Source organism: Salvia splendens, chromosome 6 (genome assembly GCF_004379255.2).
Source record: "Salvia splendens isolate huo1 chromosome 6, SspV2, whole genome shotgun sequence".
Classification (NCBI taxonomy): Eukaryota; Viridiplantae; Streptophyta; class Magnoliopsida; order Lamiales; family Lamiaceae; genus Salvia; species Salvia splendens.
The window spans coordinates 11,661,244-11,677,050 of record NC_056037.1 but is presented as its reverse complement, the minus strand read 5'-3'; the positions used below and the strand labels follow the sequence as shown (position 1 = coordinate 11,677,050).

The 15,807-nt window shown below is 35.8% G+C and overlaps 2 protein-coding genes across 2 annotated transcripts; both read left to right on the top strand.

The window, feature by feature from the left end:
• The first annotated feature begins 5,731 nt into the window (after positions 1 to 5,731).
• On the top strand, positions 5,732 to 6,424 carry LOC121808788. The gene has a single exon (XM_042209368.1). The coding sequence runs from the start codon at positions 5,732 to 5,734 to the stop codon at positions 6,422 to 6,424; it is 693 nt and encodes a 230-aa protein (XP_042065302.1).
• A 3,720-nt stretch (positions 6,425 to 10,144) lies between these two features.
• LOC121806184 (dehydrogenase/reductase SDR family member FEY-like) lies at positions 10,145 to 15,086 on the top strand. The gene is made up of 8 exons (XM_042206131.1): positions 10,145 to 10,541; positions 12,236 to 12,356; positions 12,643 to 12,760; positions 13,088 to 13,224; positions 13,732 to 13,833; positions 14,165 to 14,257; positions 14,368 to 14,440; positions 14,547 to 15,086. Exons 1-8 carry the CDS (start codon positions 10,285 to 10,287, stop codon positions 14,804 to 14,806), a joined length of 1,161 nt encoding a protein of 386 aa, XP_042062065.1. The 5' UTR covers positions 10,145 to 10,284; the 3' UTR covers positions 14,807 to 15,086.
• The last annotated feature ends 721 nt before the right edge of the window (positions 15,087 to 15,807 follow it).

Below are 15,807 nucleotides of genomic sequence, written 5' to 3'. Positions count from 1 at the left end.
CAAAACGAGGAACAAAGTGACACTACCCAACCATCAACCCCGCCTTCGATTCCTGAGGTAATCAGTTCAGATGTTGGTACTAATCTTGACAGGAACAGTGACGACCGTGAAACTAGTAGAGATACACAGGATCCATACGAACTGCCCCCACGGAGAACAAGAGGGGTACCTCCTAAACGGTACTCACCAGATTGGAAAGGGAGAAAGGCAAAATACGCAGTTTCCAATATTGCGCAGGGTCACTTATCAGAAATGGCCCGGGCCTTCGAGATGGCTTTATATGAGGAAGAAGACATCCCACAATCATTTGAGGAGGCAAGCAAACACAAACACTGGAGAGAAGCTATGAAGAAAGAAATAGACGCTCTAGTCAAGAATGGCACATGGGAGAAATGTACGCTGCCCAAAGGAAAAAAACCAGTTGGATGCCGGTGGATATTCACCATAAAAAGAAGAGCAGATGGTTCAATCGAGAGATACAAGGCAAGACTCGTGGCAAAAGGATACACCCAAGTATATGGGGTAGATTATGAAGAGACATTCTCCCCTGTGGCTAAAATGGAGACTGTGCGAACACTGCTATCTGTTGCGGCATGCAAAGACTGGAATCTACACCAGTTTGATGTGACTAACGCCTTCCTCCATGGAGAACTGGAAGAGAACAAGGAAGTATACATGGAGGTTCCACCAGGTTTTTCTGGAGAATTTGGAGATGGAGAGATATGTCGGCTGCGGAAGACCTTGTATGGTTGAAACAGTCCCCACGGGTCTGGTTCGGCAGGTTCTGCCAAGCCATGCTCAAGCACGGATTTCAACAAAGCCAGTCCGATCACACACTCTTCACAAAAAGAAGAGACAACAAGGTAACTTGTCTGCTTATCTACGTTGATGATATGATTATAACAGGAGATGACATAGAAGAGATCCAGAGGTTGAAGGAGAATTTGTTCAAAGAATTCGCGATGAAAGATTTAGGAGCACTGAAATACTTCTTGGGGATAGAAGTGTTGCGATCCAAACACGGAATATTCCTAAGGCAGAAAAAGTATGTTCTAGATCTATTGGCGGAAACAGGTCTCCTTGAATGTAAGCCCGCAGACACTCCAATGGTCCCTAACCATGGTCTGAAGATAGAGGAAGGAGTAGAGCTCGCTGACAGAGAAAGATATCAACGGCTTGTCGGAAAACTTATCTATCTCTCACACACCAGACCCGACATTGCATACGCCGTAGGCATTGTAAGTCAGTTCATGCACCTACCTCAAGCGAGTCACATGGAAGCTGCATTGAGGATCGTGCGTTATTTAAAAGGAACTGTAGGATATGGGGTGTTTCTAGCAAAGAGAGAAGACTTGGAGATTGATGGATACACAGATGCTGACTGGGCAAGCAACCCGGTGGATAGAAAATCTACGGGAGGCTACTTTACTTTCATAGGAGGAAACTTGGTTACTTGGAGGAGTAAGAAACAGAAGGTGGTAGCTCTATCTAGTGCCGAGGCAGAGTTCCGAGGAATGAAGAGCGGACTCATGGAAATCATGTGGCTCAGGAGACTGCTCGCTGAAATTGGCTTCCCACCTACTCGGAAGAGTCAGTTGTTCTGTGACAACAAAGCTGCCATTAGCATCTCAGAAAATCCTGTGCAACACGATCGAACAAAGCATGTGGAAGTTGATCGGCACTTTATCAAATAAAAGTTGGACGGAGGTATTGTGGAATTCCCGTTTGTCCGTTCAGAAGAACAACTTGCAGACATCTTGACAAAGGCCGTCCACCCAAAAGTCTTCAAAGAAATATTGGGCAAGTTAAGCATCGGAGATACCATTGCTCAACTTGAGGGGGAGTGTCAAATATACCAAAGGTAAGGGAAGAACGACATTAATGGAGAACGATGTGAAATTGATTTGTAATAGCAAGTCCTAGAATAGATTGATTTTATTCCTAAAATATTTTGTAATCTTCCCTACATATAGAGGAAGAACCGATGGACTAAAAAACTGAAATAAACATATTCTTTACTCCAATAGCTTTCAATATGCACAGCCTGTTTAAGTCTCTCGATTACCATTGACAATACTCATAATAAATTGATGGATAATTCTTATAGGATGACTAACCACTTTATTCAGACAGCCTGGTTTCTTATCAAATTGCTAAAAGTAAAACCATTCATCAAAGTATAAAAAATCTCAAGCCTCTTGCCTTTCATCGTTTTTTCCACTTCACTTAAATCCATCATTTGTCCATACTTATTCTTGATTTCTAGTACCACTATTCAATTTTGATGTATAGGTTCGGATGTTGCATCAAACTATCTTGAATTAGAGCATTCACAATAGGGGCACCGATCGTCCGCTCTTCGACCGGCTCCTACTGCATACGGAGAGCCGATCATCGGCGGTTGCCACAGGAGCGGGCATAGCCGGGGAGAGATGGGCACTTGATTAGCGACTATTGTGTGCGCTGATCTCATTTTCAGTTTTTTTTTTAGTCATTTTTAATGTTTTTCTATGTTTTTTTCTCCAATTTATTTTATTTTTTGTTATTTTATACATAATCACCAATTAAAATGAATTGTAGAGATAGTGAAATAGCATAGGCCGGTGACGTGACAAAAGGAAATTGGAGAGACTGTGAAATAGGCTCTGCCTATTATGAATGCTATGAAGTACGCAAACATATTATTTGCGGAGCGAATAGTATTTTAGTCACTATAGTTGTAACTATTGTTACTATTTGTTAAATTGCAAATTCACTTATGTGTCGCAGTTCATTAAATTGTGGAGATATTTAGAAATAGGAAGAGCCACGATCAAGCTTGATCACTTTAGCAAAATTTTCTCCTTTCAATAATTTGAGGAGGTCCATTCAAAATTTGAAAATGATATATTGGCCCTACCCTCATCTTTTTCCCCCACCAAATTTGGTTCCACATACACTTGGAAATGCCCTATTGAATCAAATTTGTGAAGCATGTGTATATAATATAGACACACAATGATGATTTATTTCATCTTTAACAACAAGACATGAGCGATCCTTTTCCCTTTGTCTGCTTCCATTATTTTTTTGGAGTGCATAAAGGGTTTAAACAATAGTAGCAATTATTGACATATATTTTTATTGCTATGGAATATAGTTGTACTGTCCAGGTGGTTGCGAAGCTACCTTGAAAAGTCTATTTCTCTCCATATTGCAGTCAAATTTGGAGGGGAAGATGTGCAATAAATTATTAGGATGGTAACTGTGTATGAACTAAAACTATCTTTGCATTATACTTTTCTTGTATGAACTAAAATGATCTAAATTATTTTCATGTTATATAAAAATGACTTAAACGTGATGGCTATTCGGTTATGCCTACAGCATTAGGACTTAGTTATTTCTTGAGCTCGTGATGCGATTGAATTAATAAGATCATCATATATATGTTGACACGCGCACACTTATAACAATCAACCCCTATATAAGCTAGTAAGTTGAATTATTAGATTCAATGTAGTATCGATTTTTCTAAATCAAAAGTAAATAGTGAAAGGTCAACTCGTCCATTATGTTCTTAACTTCAGAACAAACTATTTTCAATTTCAAATTCAAGTCAAATCAAATCATTAAAAAGTATATGTATATTAGAGCATCTACAGCGGTGCTCGTTGTGGAGGACGGCGTCCGTGCCGTTGGCACGGCACGCCCCTGTCCGCCGCTGTGCTATTGCCAATGACACGGCTCTGCTCGATACATAGAGCACGTCCATGCCGCTGATGGAGTACTTGTCATCATAGTTATGTTAGATTTTAATTAATAGTACTCCTACTAATCTTTTTAGCATATATACAACATTACACAAAATTACAGTAGTAAGTACTACTAGTTTAATATGGAGTAGTAAGTAAAATTTTAAAAATGAATATGAACAAAATGCGAATCTCAATCTTCTATCTGAAAAAACACTAGATTGCATTTATTTATATTCTAAAGTCTAAAGCAATAATATTACTCCACATTACATATTTGTCGGTAAAAAACAAAATCTAAGAGGAATGGAGAAATTTTTTGAGCCACCCTACCCTCTACGCTACCCCTACATATTAGTTTCAACATTGCTTTTCCTTAATTCAATTCAAACACGTATAAACAATTCAAAAGCCACGGCCGCGGCCGCTCGGTGGTGGCCCGCCACCGCTACCAGCCACCACAAAGCATTTCTTCACATCTAATTGTCACATTAAAAATAGGTTTAGTACATTATTTTATATAATTAAGAATGCTTAGTACATTATGTTTAATAAGTACATCATTTATGCTACAAGTAAGTGTCGTTATTCTTAGTGTGACAAATATGTATTCAACTTAAAGAGCATTTTTCTCTACATTCTAAAATTTGGCAATTTTTCAAAATATTTTTTTTATAAGTTTATGTAGTAGATATTTTTATGAGTTTATGTTTATACTAAAACACTAGACCTTCGAGGTCTTTGATTCGCTTTTGTGATTAAAATTTAAAAATAAAATATGCTTCGTAGTTTGTTATTCTTCATTTTTATTCATTTGTTTACTTTTAAGTAAAATAAAGAATATATACACTTTTAATCTGAATTGTCGTAGTTGGTAGGGCGTATAACACCTCATAAACATTCAGATTTAATTTGGCCATTTGATTATCTCGAAAAGTGGAGCTATGCGAATCACACGAGTTGTTGTATGCCATCTAATTAATATCTGTATATCCTAAAAACGAAATTCTAGTAAACAAAAATAATCAATATTCAATTAGCAATATTCAGGAAACACACTCCTCATTATTTGCACACACCCCCAAGTTGTTGTCATTATGCATTATAAATATTTAAAAACTACTATATATTTTAAACACATTTTTTATAGCCAATAATTAATCTTGCTAAAGTTTGATGGACCCTTTTGACAAGTTGGCAACAACACTAAGTGAATTTTCTTTTCATTATCTGCAGACAGCCTAATCCTCCTCTATTTTGTGCTCTCTCATATTTGAACATTTATCAATACCCTAGCTATTTTCTTATTTCTTTATTTGTCTCTCTAATTTTGCATGTCCCCCCCTATGGACAAATCTTATGCTAATTAACATGTAGTATTAATTATTCAAATTAAGAAAATAATATCATCAGTATACATATAAATATATGTACTACCATAAACATAACATATATATCTTTCACAACAAAGGAAAGAAATGACATAGATTTGAAGTTTTTAGTCGCTCAAACTTAGCATGCAACTTAATTGTACTTGTCTCTGATTTTGATGAAACCACATCTTATCCATCAAACAAAGTTAAAAAAAGGACAAGACACAAGAGAGGTTAAGCCTTAATCAATCAAGGAATAATTAGTTATCAATTTTATAATAATCTTGTGATTATTCAAATCTATTCTCCTCTCCACTTGCTCCCTCCTTTACTATTTAAATAGGAAAAATGGTATGGTGGTTCTGTTCATAACTTGTGCGCATATATATATCATGTATAGTAGTTAAGCCCCTCTGCCTCTTCCCCCTCCCCCTTCTCATTCCCATCACAGAGACTCGGTTTTTCCTCACCATTAAAAAAATCTATACAAGTTTTTTTTTTATATATATCATGGCTAGTTTTTTTCCAGTGAGTTGTGTAGAGTCCAACATAAGTGTTATGCAAAGTGCAGTGAAGACCATGAAGCTGCTATTTTTTTCAGCAGGCCTGTTTTCCAGTATGGTAATGGTGAAAGAGGCATTAGTCCCCTTTTTGTATGAGATTTTTTTACCCAATCTCGTCACGTTTTGGAATTCATTTAGGTCTTTCTTGTCTTCTCCTCTATATATTTGTATCATCATCAACTCCGTGGTCCTGCTCATAGCAGCCACCTCCACTACTTCCCACAACAACGACCACGGCCATGACCCTCCACCGCACTGGGTGGAGGTGCCACCATCAGAAGTCGAAGAAGAAGCAGAAGCAGAAGCAGAAGAAACAACGTTAACATCATTTTCAACTAGGATTAGTGACTCAACCTCTAGTGATGTTGATGATTGCAGTGGCACAGCAAAAGGTAGTAGTGATATTAGGGATGAGATGAAGAGTGGGGTGGAGGAGGGAGAAAGCGAGTGCACGATGGAGTCGACGTGGAAGACGATAGTCGAGGGTCAGTCGAAGAAGCTGAGCAAGAGTGAGTCTGTGCCACCGATCCGGAACAGAAAGGTGGAGGAACAGAAGGTGATGAGGAAACTGGAGACGTTCAACGATAGGGCGTCGATAAGGCGACTAGGCGGGCTAAGGAGAGATCCGTCGGTGGATGTCGAGGCTTTCAACAAACAAGTGGAAGCGTTTATCAACAAGTTCAACCAGGATATGAGATTGCAGAGGCAAGAGTCTGATCAGAGGTTTTTAGATATGATCAAACGAGGACTCTAATTGATCTGCCTAGCTAGCTTGTGTTTTGATTAATGAACATTGTTTTTTGCTTGTTTCATGTAAATCTTGATGGGAATTGTAGATGTAGTTGCAGTGTTTAATCTTTTCATTAGGTATGTAGTTGCTCTCTTTCTCTAAAAAATAAGATGTGTAGAAGAAGCTGATGGGTGGGACAGTGACATTCCAACACAGCAGAGAATTCATAATTCATTTTAATTACTTACAATTATTACTTAAAGTTAAACCCCACTTTTAATGTCGAATTTTCGGTGTTAATAGTATTCCAGAAGATTTAATGGACAACTTTTGTGGCACGAGTGTACTAAGTAGAGTAGGATAAGTTCAAATTGTTGACATAGTTATAATAATAACTATCACGCCAAGCATGTATATGTCCTACCAAAAACATGAAGGCCATGTTTGGTTGGCGGGAAAGTAAAGTTGGCAAGGAAAATGATTCCTAGGAAAATGAATCCTCGGGAATATGATTTCTAATAACTTTACTTTCCCGTGTTTGGAAAATATCAAGATTTGAAAGTATATATTTGATTTAAACACTAAACTAAAACTATACTTATTATTTTTTATTTATAAAAAATAATAATACATATTATTTAATAAATTATTAATTACAAATGATATTAATTATATTATTTTATTTATTATTACGATGGATAGTTTAAATATGGATTATACATCATAATATATAATAATAAATAAGATTATTATTATTATTATTATTATTATTATTATTATTATTATCATTATATTTACTTAGTTTTTAATTGAATAAATTTTATAATTTAAAATTTCACTACAATTTTATTGTTAATTACTAATTTATAAATTAATTATTATTATATTATTATATAAATATAATTATATTTAATTATTTAATAAATTATTATTATTATGATAATAAAAATAAAAATAAATATTAATAATATAGTTATAATTATGATAATTTGAATTATAGTTATTTATTATCCTGAAATTAAGTATGGTTTATACTTTTAAATTATTTTTAAAACATTGTAATAAATAATAACAATAATAATGATGATGATAATAATAATAATAATAATAATAATAATAATAATAATAATAATAATAATAATAATAATAATAATAATAATAATAATAATAATAAATTGTACTATATTGCATTAAATATGTAAGAATCTTAAAACTGGGAAAAAGAATACCTAAGAAAAGTTAGAATTCAAAATCCTGGAAAGTTGTACTAGCTTTTCTTGTTTCAGGATTATGATTACTTTCCCAGTTTGATTAAAAACGGAAACAAACACAGGAATTTAAAATTTAAGGAATCAGATTACTTTCTCAGACAGAATCCTGGCAACCAAACATGGCCGAAGTGATATTTCCCAACTATGGCATGCCTATGTTTCGTTTCTGGTCACCTGTTAAATTCCCTCTCTTTTTTTTTATCTGAATTCACCGCAGGTGTTTATAGGAGTGACAAATTGTATGAGTTGGATAATGATCGGTCAATTTAATTAATAACAATTTAACTCAATAAAGCTTAATCTGAACAAAATTTATTAAGGAAACTGTCAAGCCAAAAACGAACCTAGCCCACTACTTTCAAACCCGAACACTAATCGAACCTAACACAAACCCGTTAACGACACGATATAGCATGGGTTACCACGACACGATAACGAACCTGATATTATACAATGAAAACATGATATTACATGATTAAATCTAATTTACATGATAAAAATCTGATTTACTTGATTTACAAGAACTTAAAGAATAAAAGTAAAGCAAAAATTTTTAAATTACTCCTTCCGTCCCTGAAAGTTTGTCTCATTTTTTCATTTTCGTCCGTCCTACAAAGTTTGTTCCATTTCACTTTTTACCATTTTTTATAGTGGACCACATATTCCACTAACTCATTTCTACTCACATTTTATTATAAAACTAATATATAAATGTAGGACCTACGTTCCACTTACTTTTTCAACTCACTTTCCATTACATTTCTTAAAACCCGTGCCGGATCAAAGTGGAACAATATTTGGGGGACGGGGGGAGTAATAGTAATAAAAATAATAACTTTATTACTCTCACCGCCCCATTAGAAGTGAAACGTATTCCTTTTTAGGCCGTCCCATTATAAGTAAGGCAATTCATTTTTTGGCAAAAAACAACAATTTCTCTCTCTTAATTTATCATCTCTTTTACTTTTTCTCTCTACTTTTTTCTTCCTAAAAACTTGTGCCCAAAGAAATGTCTCACATGAAATGGAACGAGAGAGTATTTCTTAATGAGTTTTCCGCATCAAATCCGAACTCAATCTAAAATTATCGGGCTCTTAATGAGTTAACCTGATAAAGACACGAACCTAATAAGGTTTGACTCAAAACTATAAATTTCATGAGATTCGTGTCGTGTCAAAAATTGTTTGCTCTAGTCATTTAATACACGAAATGGAATTAGAATTATTCTCTTCGTCCGCCATTAGGAGTCTCATTTGAGTTCGACACTGGTTTTAAGAAATGTAAAGAATTGGTGAGAAAAGGTAGTGGAATGTAGGATCCATTTTTATATACTATTAATTTTATAATAGAATGTGAGTGAAATTAATGAGTGAAAAATGGAGTCTACCTACCATTTATAGTAAAAAAAAAAGTGAAACGAGATTCCTAATGGCGGCGGACTAAAATAGTAAATTGAAACTTCTAATGATGGACGAATGGGGTAAAAGATATTGAATTATCATTTAATTCAAAATCTTGCATTTGATAAAATAAAGCACTGATTAATATGAAATAGAATTTTGAAAGAATTGTAGGCACACTATACATACACATTAGTAAATACACAAAACACACAACGCACGCAAATATAACAACAAAACTAGTACAAAAATAATATAGTTCGCCATTTTAGAAGTTGGGGAAAATTTTTGTCTCATATAACTTGACATTTTCTATTTCGTGTCTTACTTTTGTATTAATAGTGTTGATTAAATCCTTAATAATAATAAAAGAAATAACCCTAAAACTTACCCTGTACCACCTCACCCCTCATTTTCATTTCACTCTCTACCTCTCTGTGTTGTTTCCTCCCACTCCGCCACAAACCTTAAATAGTAACCATCGACACATTTCCTTATGCCATCCTCTCCTCTGACTTTGCTACAAACCATAAATTGAAACCATCGGTGCATTATCTTATGTCGTCGTAATTGCTTACACCACGATGAAAATCAATCAGAAAGACTTTCAATATCTTGAGTGGTTGAAGGTTCAGACAATAGGGATCACTCTTTGATTGGTCATGATCGCTCTTTAATTGGTGAATGTCTTATGTTCATTTTATGTTCTCTAATTGGGACACGCACGAGCCGTGCGTTTGTCTGCAATTGCACGCATGGTTCGTGCACTTTTCTAGTGCATCTTTGAACTTTTTCTTGTTTTGAACTTGACTCTTTTAGTATTTTTATTTTTTTTCTCATGCCACTATTTGTGAATAAACTAAAATCAAAACAAAAACAACCATAAATTTTCCAAACTTAGTATAGTACTGTATTTGATCAGTTCCTTTTTCCTTTTCAAATTTGAAAATTGACCTTTAGATTGAAAAATCGTTTTCTTATCATGATAAAAAAAAAGAGAGGAATACGATGCTCATCTAAATAAAACAAAAATGAAGAGAATCTACCAGCCTTAACAAACTCTCAGCGGTCACGATTCCATCATGAAAATTAATCGGACCGCCCAAACACACTCACGCATACACTCCTCTTTGAGTCGTTTCTTTGGAATCTTACAAAACTTGAATTGCTTTGCCGAAAGCTCCTCTCATTGAGTGAGTGGTGTTGTGTGAAAATGGCGAGGCTTTCATCTTTATCGGAGAAGGGAGATGATAACGGAAAACCACCGCAGGAGGCAGTGCCACAGAAGGTGAAGAAGGAAGGATTAGGGTGGATTGAGTGGCTGATGGGCTGGTTCTACCTCGCCTACGAGATGCTGTTTCAGAGAATCGTCGCCAGCAACGTTCCGAATCCAATGCTCCTGCCGCCGATTAATGATCTCACTTTCATCGTCACCGGCTCCACCTCCGGCATCGGCAAGGAAATCGCCAGGTTTTTCTTCACTTGTCGTTGTTACCTTTTGCTATTGCTGTTTTTATCTATAAGTTTAGTGGTTGGATCCTTTTTTTCCAGTTGATTGAGTGAGAGTTTGGGTTCGTGTGGGTGGGATGTTGACTACTTTATGATGTGTTTTTTGGAATCGGAATTGATTTGAGATGTAATCGAATGTATTTGATGGAGTAACTAGCTGGAAATCTTGCAGGAATTCAGGTATAAGTTATGGATTTCTGAAATTAATGATTTCCTTTTGATTATTTGTGGAATCGTAACATGTTTTCTAGGCATTTGCTTTTCTGCATATGCAACCTTCTATGGGCTTGAGTAAAGTATAAACTCTCATGCTCACTGTACAAATTTGACTGTCAATTCAGTTATTTCTCTAATCTGAAATATATGAAGATTATGAGGAATCTTTAATTCCTTTTAAGTTTCAACCGAGGAGAAATCAAGACATGATAGTTGCATTTGCCGAATCACAGTGTGCGGATCATTCAAATGTGTCTGTCGTGGAGTTCTAACTTTGCTTTGCATTTTCTAGTTTATTTACTTACTTTCTTACATGTTGGTAAACCAGAGCTGTTAGTTTCTCCAATTACCTAAATCTTAATTTATTGTTTCTAATTGCTTCAATTATGCTTGGAAGAGTTGGTACATATGCTTGCATATATGTGCAGTCTGTAGCTCCTTTATTTTAAATAGAGGTAAACTAACTGCGTTCATTTGATGAAATATTGAAGATTGGAAGTGTTTGAAATAAGAATGAGATTCTCATTAACTGTTTGATCCCTTTTTCCAGATTAGATTGAGTGTGTTAGGGTTATGCGGTTGGAATGCTGAGTTCCTATGCCTGGTTACCACCTTACGATTTGGACTTTGGAATCGGAAGTGATTTGTGGAAATAAAATTGAATGTGTTTAATAGAGTAACTTAGCTGGAAATCATGTAGGAATGTGGTTAATACTTGTGAATTTCTGACGTTAAAGATTTCTTTTCATCAGTCTGCATTTGCTGTTATAGTGATTGATTTACTATGGTTGCAGTTGAGATTGAGTCATCTGCATCGTGCCTTGATCAGCCAGCATTTTCGAGCTGGTTTTGTAGGAATTGAATTTGATGATTTTGAACCAAAAAAAGTACATATTCTAAAGCACAAAGTTGAATATTAATTAATCTCAGATCCGAATTCAACACTGCTATAATCTGCATAAAGTAGATGATCTACCTGCACTCCATTATGTAACCAAGTGTGACTGAATATGGAACTACTTGAGTCTCAGTGAGCTCTTTCTGTCATCAATTTTTCCAACAGGAATTTCGGATAATTCTGTCAGCATTTAGCAAAAACAACAGCCTAATATTAGCATTCAATAACACTGGTTAAAAACTAACAATCTTAGAATTTTTAAACAAAACAGCAAAAATTCCTTAAAAACAGTAGAAAAATGTAAGCAGTAACTTGGAAACCCTGCATCAGTTCTGGAGAACAGTGGTGGTGTCTTTGGAGGAACATCGGATTTTTAAATTTTTTTTTTCAGATTTCTGTTAATTAGCTTCTGACATTTTAATGTAATATTGTTGCTGTTGAGATTGAGTCATTCTCATCGTGCATTTGTCCACCAGCATTTTGCGAACTGGTTTTGTATGAAGGGAATTTGATGATTTTCTGTTATTTTATTATTGCACAGGCAATTAGCGGAAGCAGGGGGGCATGTTGTGATGGCAGTAAGAAATACAAAGGCTGCTAATGATCTGATAAAGAAGTGGCAGGAGAATTGGTCCGGGAAGGGTCTTCCTCTTAATATCGAGGTACTTAATGAATACACTGAGTTCATAGTTGGAATGGAAATAAATTCATCTTGAATCCAAAATCTTATTAGGAAATACTGGGATTCCTACTTTTATTATATGAAGTCTTGCTTGTTGAATCCCATTATCAATTGATGCATTTGGAGATATGTAAATTCTTGGCTGTTTCGGCCTTTCTATTTTATCTGTGTCTGGAATAAGGATGTATCAAGTTTGTGTTGGCTCTGCCACTCTTTTTCTGGGTATCAGTGTGACAAGAATTTTTTTAACTGCTATGCATTTCAAGGTTATGGAACTCGATCTTCTCTCTCTGGAGTCTGTGGCGAGATTTGCTGAAGCTTGGAATGCACGTTCGGGACGTTTACATGCTCTCATCAATAATGCTGGGATATTTTCAATTGGAGGTTTGTATATGAATTATGAAGGGTCGACTTCCATACAACTATATAAGGAAACAGGCACAGACACACACTGAGGCACACTATTTTTTTGTTTTGCCCTTAGTTTGACTATAATGAAGCCATGTTTGGTTTTCCTATACATCGAGTGACTGCGTGTTAGTTGGCTCTCTTATTTTCTTCTCTCCCCCTAGTAAAATATTCTAGGTATAAACAGATAACTCATGTTTCAATTGATTGTTTAGCTCATGTCCACATGCTGGCCTATTCTTATAAGCAGGAATAAGGTAACATGAATCTTAGTTGAACTCACTCCATTACACTTCAATTCAGAACCCCAAAAATTTTCAAGGGATGGCTATGAAGAACATATGCAAGTGAACCATCTAGCCCCAGCACTGCTATCAGTATTGCTTTTGCCCTCACTTATTAGAAGCTCGCCCAGCCGCATTGTCAATGTGAATTCTGTTGTAAGTTTTATGAGCACTTGTACATTATACGTTTGGGCATAAATATCTATTCCAATGTGTCAAAAGTATGTATTCTTTGTATTGTTGTTATGATTCCAACAGGAAGAACATTGACAATTCTGCTTTGATAAAATTCAGCACTCTGAAAAATTGCATGAATTTTTGTATAGAATTCGTTATTATATACAAAATTAAACAACACATGAACCTAACATAAAAAGAATGCATCTGGTCTACCCTGTTTTGGAACTTTATTTGATAGTGAGAATGGACTACTATGAGGTAAGTATTCTTATTTCCTGCACAAAGAAGCCTTCACTTGTAAGAAAAGAAAGTTGTTACTTCTTGCTGTATAATCACTGAAGAGGCAAAAATCTGTACTGGAATTAACTAGTGAGAATTTTTTAGTTTATCGCTTTAGTTTTGTATTAAGAATTAACTGATGAGAACTGTACGCAAGACTAGATGGTAATGAACAGATCTTGATTTCATCTTCTGTTTGTGCAGATGCATAACTTAGGATTTGTTGATCCAGAAGACATGAATGTTACATCTGGTAAACGAAAATTTACTAGTATGGTTGGGTATTCAAGCAGTAAGCTAGCACAGGTACTTTCAAATGCTAGCTTTAAAATTTTAGCAGTTATCTACTAAACTTTTTACTGTAATTGTTTCTTCTTTTTAGTTTGGTTGCACATTCAAGCGGATCTGCAGCTACTTTACATTCAAGTCTTTTTAGATTAATGCTCCCAATAGGGAAGACAACTCTTTTTTGTGGCTGCTTTTCAAATTTCCTCCAATTTAGCATTGAAGTTTGTAACCCATGATTTTAGTTGCAGATTCAATATTTTAGTTGATTACATCTTTCCTTTAAGACATTTACTGGTCATGATCTTCTGTTTTGCTTCTTCACTCATACCCTCTAGATTTGATAATGCAGATCATGTTCAGCAGCGTCCTTAACAAGAAACTGCCAACTGAAGCAGGCATAAATATAGCATGTGTTTCTCCAGGAATAGTCCACACAAATGTTGTAAGTTCTTGCATTCTACAAGATCCTAGCCACTGAGGAAATGATTAGTTGATTACTCTTTTTTGCATATCATAGTAGTTCACAATTATATCTGAAGACTTCAAATGTAGGCTAGGGATCTCCCGAAGATTGTTCAAGCTGGTTACCAATTAATTCCATATTTTATCTTCAGCCCTGAAGAAGGTAAATGCACTGACATTTGAATTGCGGATGACTTCCGCTGCTACATGAGGAATTTAAGTTGAAATGGTACTTGATAGGATCTAAGTAGTTTGTACGAATATTACAGGATCTAGAAGCACTCTTTTCGCAGCCACTGATCCCCAACTTACGGACTACACGGAATCGCTGAAATCAGAGGATTGGCCTGTCTGTGCTTTCATCAATCACGACTGCCGACCTGCAAACCCTTCGGAGGAAGCACACAACGTTGAAACTGCATCTAGAGTGTGGGAGAAGACACTGGAACTAATTGGTCTACCATCAGATGCAGTAGAGAGGCTTATTGAAGGGGAAGAAGTTAAATGCAGATACTGGGCCTCTGAGTAGAGAAGTCTATCAAGATTCAACTTTTGCCATATCATTCACCATAGATGACACGTTAGCTGATGCTGAATTAAAAGAAGGGATTTATCTTGCTTTGTCTGGGCTGCCATATTGGATGTATGTGTATGTTTACAATTTAGCAGAAGGTTGAATGATTTTGTTGTGCGACCAATTCTTCCAGAATTTGCATAGTTTTTATGTTCAAGTTGAAAGACTTGACAGCTCAAATGTTGACATTTTTCATGTGTTGAGATAGTTGAGTCAAAGATTGATTTGTTTCTTACTGAATTGAGCTCAGGCTTGGATTATTGAATAGATGTTGACGAATTTTAGTGAGCCAATTAGGGCATCCGCAATGGGGCGGATGATAGGCCGCCCGATGCCTTGGGCGCGCCATCGTCCGCCACTGTGGGTATGCGGACGATGCCCGATGCATCGTCCGCGCCCTATAGATCGTCCGCGAACGATACGCGGACTATGGGCATCGTCCGTGCTATCATCCGCCCCACCGTGGGCGAGGCGGACGATAGCGCGGGAGTCGAACCCGGGTCTATTGCTTGGAAGGCAATTATCCTAACCGTTGGACTACAAACGCTAGTTGAGATATCTTGAAAACTAAGTTGTTTTATTCGTATGAGAATGATATGATAAAAATAAAAATTCACATCACTTATGATTGAATATGGTGTGATAATTTATGATTAAAAAGTAGAATTCGGTGAAACGGGAATTTGCTTCTTCGAGTTATTAAGATGATTATGTTGTGTGATTGAAATGATTTTTTTTTCCAATTTTTGTAGTGTTTTACTAATTCAAATAAAGAAAATGCTTAGGGCGGCCTATAGAGCGTCACACTGCAGGTGGAAGGGTAGGAGGATAAAATGATGATGTGGCGGTGCATAGGGCGCTCTATAGGGCGTCCTATAGGGCGCCCCATTGCTAATGCCCTTAGGAATATATTTATAATTTAAATTCCCATTGGTTTTTAATAAATTATCAAAATA

Excerpts from the sequence above, each read along its gene's own strand:
- LOC121808788 (XM_042209368.1), top strand. The coding sequence starts at position 5,732 with ATGGTGAAAGAGGCATTAGTCCCCTTTTTGTATGAGATTTTTTTACCC.
- LOC121806184 (XM_042206131.1), top strand. The coding sequence starts at position 10,285 with ATGGCGAGGCTTTCATCTTTATCGGAGAAGGGAGATGATAACGGAAAA. Across the intron at positions 12,357-12,642 it reads GTCTTCCTCTTAATATCGAG|GTTATGGAACTCGATCTTCT; the intron begins GTACTTAATGAA and ends ATGCATTTCAAG. Across the intron at positions 14,441-14,546 it reads TATCTTCAGCCCTGAAGAAG|GATCTAGAAGCACTCTTTTC; the intron begins GTAAATGCACTG and ends CGAATATTACAG.